The 8,465-nt window shown below is 45.8% G+C and overlaps 1 protein-coding gene across 1 annotated transcript; it reads left to right on the plus strand.

Moving 5' to 3' along the window:
- The first annotated feature begins 3,606 nt into the window (after positions 1-3,606).
- On the plus strand, positions 3,607-7,485 carry LOC108521195 (uncharacterized). The gene is given in 4 exon segments (XM_017860879.1): positions 3,607-3,617; positions 5,707-6,097; positions 6,578-6,677; positions 6,680-7,485. Coding segments are annotated over 4 exon segments (1,308 nt in total).
- Positions 7,486-8,465: the final 980 nt, after the last annotated feature.

Below are 8,465 nucleotides of genomic sequence, written 5' to 3' on the forward strand. Positions count from 1 at the left end.
TTTTTTTTGGCTTGTAGCTGTATCACTCTAATTTCTGCTTCTGTCTTCACATGGCCTTCTTCCGTGCACATGCATGTGTCTGTATTCCAATTGCCTTTTCTTTTCTCTCATAAAGACACTAGTCATTGGATTTAGGGCCCATCTAATTTAGTCTGACTTAATCTTAACTTAATTACTTGTGCAAAAACCCAATTTTCAAATAAGGTCCCATTCACATGTACCAGGGATTAGGACTTGGATATACCTTTTAGATGAACACACTTCAACCCACTACAAGAACTAAAAAAGCTCTGTTCTCTATTTTGTCCTCCCTCCCTCACTCTCCTCTTCCCTCCTTCCCTTTCTATATTGGCCGAAGGCACCAGTCAACCATGAATATAGCAAAACTCAAGTTGTCAATGTTCATTGAACGTTAATAAAAAGTATACACTGGAGGTGATAGGAATGTTCTGTATATTGATTGCGGTAGTGGTTTCATTGGTATATGCAGCTGCCAAAATTCATCTATATAGCTTATTGTATGTAGATTATTTCTCAGTAAAGTTGATATTAATATATACGTATGTGTATATATGTACCCTGGGCATAGTACCAGTTGTTTTATTTTCTTCTTTCCCTTCCATACCCCATCCTACCTTGTCACCAGAGAAACATGTTAGGCAAAATAGGTCCTCCTGTTTCCATTCAATATAGAAAAGTGAAGATTCGGGGGAAAATTTAACATTTCCTAGGCAATGAAGCCTCATGTTATTTGGTTGCTTTTTAAAATGGGAAATGTTGATGAATGCTTAGATTATGAACAATTTAGGGTAATTAACAAAGTATCTATTAAAATTGTTTACATTATTACAGAATTCTTCATCCTCAAAAGTAGTTCTGAGACATATGCTACAGAAGATTTTAAAAATTAGTTTAAGTAACTAGTACAGCTGAATTATATACCAGGTTCAGATAAATTTAACTTATTTTGAGATTCTAAGTGCACTTTCACCACAAAGATAGAAGAAAGTAAAACAAAGAATGCCACTAGCACACAGTGTGTGTTCAAAAATGTTTATCAACCAAAACTGAATTTGGTTTTCAGCCAATTTATATTACTAAAAGTCTCCTGAGATCAAGATTCAAAGCCTAAAGCAAAAGGGATGATGGTCATGCATTTAGGATTTGATATTGGAAGATTCTTTCACATGCCACAGGTAAAGAGTAACCGCTATTTGTTTCAGGAGTTGCCCCTGAGATCCTACTGAGCACATCTACACTGCAACTTGGTTTAAGACTCTTATACAGCCTTGTTTTTCACTTGCCTTGCTAACTTGGGTTCCATGAAAACAGGATGGTTGACATTTAGAAATAGTGTACCCCGACCAGGCACGGTGGCTCATGCCTGTAATCCCAGCACTTTGGGAGGCTGAGGCATGAGGATTACTTGAGACCAGGACTTTGAGACCAGCCTGGCCAAGACGGTGAAACCCCGTCTCTACTAAAAATACAAAAATTAGCCGGGCATGGTGGCAGGTGCCTGTGATCCCAGCTACTGAGGAGGCTGAAGAAGGAGAATTGCTTGAACCTGGGAGGTGGAGGTTGCAGTGAGCCGAAATGGCTCCACTGCACTCCAGCCTGGGCCACAGAGTGAACTGTATTTAAAAAAAAAAAAAGAAAAGAAATAGTGTACTCATATCTGCTCAAGAAATAAACATGTAAGTAAAAAAGCAGAAAATGTGCCTATGCCAAATTCCTGCTTTTTTAAGTCTAGAAGATAAATATGAAACACTAGAAAACATAGAACATGTTGCTAATATTTGCACAGAAAATGAGAAAATGGACAATGTTGCAAGTGGATGTTTGTGCGTTCAGTGCAGATGCGGACACAGAGACAGTAGTTTTCTTTTATTGAATTTAATTTTTTAAGGTCACAGTTGGTAAGAAATGGCAAAATTAGGCACACAGAATGGGGAAAAACTGGGAAAGATGAATAAGAATAGTCATTTGGGTTTCCGAATATAACATCAGAAAAAAATGTCACAGATCTGCTTATCAACTAGATGAATATTAAAACCTCAAGTGTGTACCTGGAGGGTTCATGGTTCCAATTCTGGGCTATGTGAAATTGAACCAAAATATTGAGCCACAAACCTTGCCTGTTGGTGTATAAATGTAATAGAAGACAAAAATTTCCTGTACTCAAAGACTCTACGTTTAATTCCACTGACATTTGTCAATTGTAATTTAAGTGCTTTGGCAGCTGACATAGGAATCTAAAGAAACATGTTTAGTTCAGGCATGGGGAAGTTGGGCTATTTAATTCAATTTGCATTCTTAAGTCTTGTAAAATTTCTCCACATATCTCTCATATATTCCATGCATGTCACACAGATTTAAATGATGCTTCTTTTTCATGTTCCAGGAGCTTGGAGACAGAACCCTGACTTTTACCGGCAAGTGAGATGCTGTGAACTGTTTACCCACTAAGAACATAGAAATGATATCAGGGGGATCATGATCAGTTTGAGAGACATGGGCAGGATGAAACGAAAATCAACAATGCTAAAAGTTGGGAGCCAATCAGATAGAAGTCTGAAATATTATATGACACTCAATCAGAAAGTTCAATGTGATTTGAGACTGTTTAAGCAATGGGATTGCGTAACAAACAAGAGCAAAATAGGATGCCCTGACCTGGAATATTGGACCTCAGGACTGAAAAAAAAAAAAAAAAAAGCAACTGGAGGGAGTCCAGAAAAGATCATCTACAGTGATAGTTTTAAAGCAAAATGTGAACTTTATAGTGTAGCCAAACCACAGAGTCAGACCCAAAGGGCATGATAAAAATCTACAAATAGCTTTGGGATCTAAACACCAAGGATAAAGAGAAATTTTGGCTGGAGATATGAAAAGCTTCAAGGGATGAAGTTAAGGAAAGGGAAATTTAGGTTAAGCATCAGAATATATCCTATGATAGTAAGATGTGTGTGTTTGTAGAACAGTCTCTCAAGGGAATAGAAAGAATACTGATGAGTTTTCTAGGATCTCTGATAACAGGATAGCTTGATGTCAGTCCAAGTATTCTAGAACTTCCATTGGAATATTCTTGTGCCATGTCCAGATGGAATAGATAGCATAAGATGTTTTTTAAATCCTAGATTTCTACAATAATTATCATGGGGAATGAATAGTGAACAGAATGTTCTGCTCTTTAATAAAAGGTATCCCAAGTCCTTGATTAACTTTGTCTCTGAGGAAAAAATTAACAAATATAGGCACTATTTTCAACATCAAATGCCCTAATAGAGAAGCAAAGCAAAGTCTTAGAAACCTGCTTTTGAAAGTATATACATTAAAACTATTTATTTCTTGACTACCAATTATATTGCTTCTGAAGCTAGCTGATGAATTGTAAGAAGGATTCTGGGAAGCAATGTAACAAAACCAACCATTTTTTGAAATTGGTAATCAAAACCCATAGATCTAAACTGAATTTGGCATAACCTGACAGTTGATCAGAAAGGCCAGTGTGAGTTGAGTCTATATAAGCAAAGAGAATATATAACAAACAAGAGTTAAATAGGATGCCTTAAATAGGAATGAAGGAATCCACCATAAGCCACTATGACTGCAAGGTAAACCTAACAGCAGTCAGGTTGAAAATCAAAATAGTTTTTAAAAAAATCCAAAAAAATTCTTACAAAGTCTTTCTTTCCAGAAGAACATCAACATCCCCCGTCCCATGTATTAAAAGCACCCATACTTACACTGAGTTTTTAAAAGGAGTCCCAGTCTAATTTGATTAATATTTAAAACAATTTATTCACTGTTCCGAACAGTGACACAAGTTTCCAGTTTCCTGGAGGGTCAGGAACACTTGGAAACTAGATGATGAATTAACTGACATGTGTCTGCTCCAAGCCCTAGGAGTGCTAATAGAAGAATCCCTCTCTGGTCGGCTCTCCGACACCCATGATCAAGAATGTATGCCCTTGTGTCTGGAGGGCATTCATACTAGCCTATACAGTCATGGCAGGGGTGCATTTGCTACCCCATGGTTATCATATGGGCTTAGAGAAATATAACTTATATAAATCATCAAATACAATCATCAAGTTGCTCACCCCCCTTGAGTTATAAGTGATTCTGTGAAGTGACTCTGTTAACCATCTACCCCGAATACCAAACTCCACTGAGGCATAACCATGCAATGAGGCATAACCATGCAATGGTATCCCAGTGGTAGAGACATTAAGTGTTTCCATTACCAGTGATAAGTTACACAGTTTTGTTACTAAAGAAAGGGCAGACAAGACCCACCCACTTTTACTTCTAACGTGACTTGTATGAGGAGGGAAGAAAGCCAATGCCAACAAGCCCCCAAATGTAACTTGGCCTGTGTGTAGTTAGGCAGGGGAGCAAGAGCTGTTTTTAAACACTGTGCCTCTCAGCAGCACACCTGATTGACAGCCACTGAAAATACTTAAGAGGCTCGGGGTAAGAAGAGATGGACAGTGATGGGGGATGGGAAACTAGAATCGCACTCTGTCTTCAGACGGCAGATAGCTCATTAAAACTACCGGAAAAAAAAACTCTTCGGGTGCAGTCTGTCCGGCTGCTTTTACAAAAAACGAATACAGCCAAGACCTGGGAGTCCGACGCCCTTTGTGGAGGCATCAAATTCTCCTAATTAGATTTCATGACGAACCTCCTCCAAAATAGCTGAACACCTAGGAACACTGAACACGCTCTTCAAAGAGTCAAAGTAAATTAACTTTTACCCTGAAAATGTCATAGGGAATAAAGAAAGTCTTCCAGAATCAAACTTGGACAATTCTGGTAGATATGCAAGACGAATGTTCGTGTCCAACATCTGTATTTATAACTTCATTGTATTTTTTCTCCAAAATAAAATAAATGGTAAAGGAAAGTCACCCTTACATTTGTAAAAAATTCTCTTCATCTCTAAGTGATAAAAGAGGACACAAACACAAAGTAGACATTTCCAACATTCTGTCTGCTCCCTGCCGAGATGGTTGTAAGTTGCATTGCAAAGCTTAACTGTTAGGTCAAAAAGCCCTCCAAGCGGAGGGCGAGGCTTTGCGCTTTATAGATTCCAGGGGTCCGACAGCGGGAGAAGCTGCTCTCAGACTCATTTCCTTGCCGGGAAGATTGATTTCACCAGCGTTCTCCAGCTTCCCAGGACTGTGGCCACTGCGCGCTGAGCCCAGAGGAGTCCCAGAGCGGGACGTGGAGACAGATAGCTTTGTGAGCGCCAATGTCTGCAGCCTCTGGGCTGAAGCTGCGCCCGGCTCCAGCCCCCTGCCCGGCCTCCCTCACGCCTCCTCCTAGAGCACGTTTCCGCACGTGCTCAGGAGTCCTTCCACGGCAAAAGCTCCTCCCCCTCCACTTTCTTAGTAGGTCTCCATCTCCAGCTCATTCATTGGCAGCCACTGCATTTAGACAGTCTCCTATCTATCCTTCCTTTTTAAAAACAAAAACAGCCGGGGGATGGGGGGCGGGGCGGGGAGAAAAGGCAGAAGATTTAACTCCAACTTCAGAGCAACCGTCTCCGGCTGCCCATCTGACACCAGTGGGTGGGGTGCAATCTGACACTTCCCTTCCTTTCCAGAAACGTGAGTGGAGCTGGCGCGACCCTTGATCTGGGGGTGGGGAGACGGGGGGAAAAGGTCCGCACTTCCGTCCTCACGACTTTCTCTCCAGGAGACCCGGTATTAGTGGCGAGCTGCCTTCTCTCCTCGCCGCTTGCAGGTTTGGCTCCTGGCAAACTCTTTTCACGTTCCGCTTTCTCCTGCTTCTGGCTCCGCCCCAGCTCCAGCCCCGGCATTCCTCCAGCTCTACTTGTCCTGGCCGCCCCCTTCTCGCTGCCTCTAGAGTGAGCGTGCGGGGACCTCTCCGCGTCTGCCCTGGGCCCAAGGCTGGGCTGCGAATTTCGTGTTCCCCTGCGGCGGAACACGCACACCCGGCCTTGGAGCTCTCTCCTGAGCTCCCTCCTCCACCGAGAGCGCTGAGCGCAGCCGGGAATTCTCTCCCACCGTGGGCACGCAGCCTTTGGAGGTCCCGGGCGCAGCACGCTCGGTGTCCCCACACCGCAGCAAGACAGAGACCCCGCGAGAACCTTGAGCTTGAAACCACCCTTGAGCCTCTCCAGTCGGAAGAGTAGGAGCAGCTGCCCAGCTGAGGCCAGGCGCGCAACCTCGGGCGCCGGGGCAGGAGAGAGTGCAGGAGGCGCAGCTCAGGCGCCCGACTCAGGAGCAGGAGGAAGTTCTCGCTGCGCCGGGAGCGCGGTGGACGCGCCCTGGGCTCACGCCCAGGCGGCCTCCTCCCTGGCCCTCGGGACTGTCCTCGGGCCGCAAGGAGGAGCTTGCTGGAGTTTTAGAAGCCATCCAGAGCCAGAGAGCAGGAGCGCTGCGTCTCCTGCCTCAGCTGGGAAGGGGGAGTGGCGCTGGCAGGCTGGAACTGGGAACCCAGCGAGCGCCTGACCTTCCTCCTCCTCTTCCTGACCCTCTTCGCGTCTTGGGCTCCGGAGGAAGGTTCTAGCGGCTGCAGGAGGTCCCCAGACCCATTTTCCTAGAAGGCTGGTGATGGATCTGCTGCTCCTGCCGCCGCCGGGGCACTTGGAGCGCACCGGCGGCGCGTGAGCTGGGCTTTGCTCTCCACCGTCCTGGGCAAACCCGGGCCAGCCCCGCCTGCCACCTCTGCCCGAGTCCCTTTCCGTTCCCGACCCAAAGCCACCAGCGTCCAGGGAGGGAAGAGGAGGTGGTCCTCAGGTGCAGCACCGCCGAGATGTCCGCGCAGAGCCTGCTCCACAGCGTCTTCTCTTGTTCCTCGCCCGCTTCAAGTAGTGCGGCCTCGGCCAAGGGCTTCTCCAAGAGGAAACTGCGCCAGACCCGCAGCCTGGACCCGGCCCTGATCGGCGGCTGCGGGGGTGGCGAGGCGGGCGCGGAGGGCAGTGCGCGGGGAGCCACGGCGGGCCGCCTCTATACCCCGTCACTCCCATCCGAGGGTCTGGGCCCTCGCTTGGCGTCCTCTCCCCGGGGTCCGCCCCCTAGGGCCACCCGGCTACCGCCTCCTGGACCGCTTTGCTCATCCTTCTCCACACCCAGCACCCCTCAGGAGAAGTCACCATCCGGCAGCTTTCACTTTGACTATGAGGTTCCCCTGGGTCGTGGCGGCCTCAAGAAGAGCATGGCCTGGGACCTGCCTTCTGTCCTGGTCGGGCCAACCAGTAGCCGAAGCGCTTCGAGTATCCTCTGTTCCTCCGGGGGAGGCCCCAATGGCATCTTCACTTCTCCTAGGAGGTGGCTCCAGCAGAGGAAGTTCCAGTCCCCACCCGACAGTCACGGGCACCCCTACGTCGTGTGGAAATCTGAGGTAGGGACCAGCGCTGCGTGTCCCACGGCCCAAGGCAGAGTCCCCCCCAGGCAGTTCCAGGGGACCGCCTTTAATTCAATTATATTTACAGAGCGAGGCACCCACTAAAGGGTTTCCGTGGTGTGGGTTTTCCTCTTCTGCTTGCTAAATGGTGCCTGGAAATGGGACGTCCATAGTGGCCACCCGCGTGTGTGTCTTGCAGGACTTGTTGGCTCTACTTTGGAGCAGTCGTGGGAGCTGGAGAAAGAGATGGTGTTTTCGTTTTCTGTTTGTGCTGCAGGCAATTTCAAAGGGTCACCTTATCCCTTCACCCAATGTTGATATTTTTCCCAACTCAAATGATCTGTTGCTAAGCTGTTTTGTAACGATTGGATGAAATATATTTTGAAATATGTCTGCCATCTTGTTCTATAGATAATTCAGAAACATTATTTTGGAGAGTGTCATTGACTGTATGAATGTGTGTGTGTTTAGGTGGCAGGGGGGAGAAGCATTATCTAGCTTTCACCTTTTCTTTCCCTAAAGGGGCAATTTCAGAAATCTATGGTACTGAGTATTAGTTTAACCTAGGAGAAGAAGAAAATCTCTGTGTAGGGGTGTGAAAGATCATGGAAATATGCTGGTGCCTAAATTCCATTTAGAACAATTAGTAGTTTAGTGAAGAATCAACAATACATAGGGGACTCAGAGGGAGCTGTCTGATACCCTTAAAATGTTTGTTGTCCAGTTAAGAATAGTGAATTGACCTATTGGGAAACTGTCACTGATGGGCACTTTGAAAATAACACACTTTCAGAGAATACATAGTAATTGTTTTAAAAATGAACAGCCCCTATCCCCTTCAGTCCACAAACTCTATAGGATTGCCTTGGATCTATTTCCATAAGGGAAGGGAGATTCCATCAGTTATAATTTAATATTTTAAAGTACAGTTAGCATTACAGAAATGAAATGAAATACCATGTAATTGCTGGAGATGTAGGCTAAATACACAACCAAGAAAAACTGTTTGAAAAAAGCATCTGAGGCCGGGCGCGGTGGCTCAAGCCTGTAATCCCAGCACTTTGGGAGGCCGAGGCGGGCGGATC

The sequence above is a fragment of the Rhinopithecus bieti genome, unplaced genomic scaffold, assembly GCF_001698545.2.
Source record: "Rhinopithecus bieti isolate Rb0 unplaced genomic scaffold, ASM169854v2 scaffold_58061, whole genome shotgun sequence".
Lineage (NCBI taxonomy): Eukaryota > Metazoa > Chordata > Mammalia > Primates > Cercopithecidae > Rhinopithecus > Rhinopithecus bieti.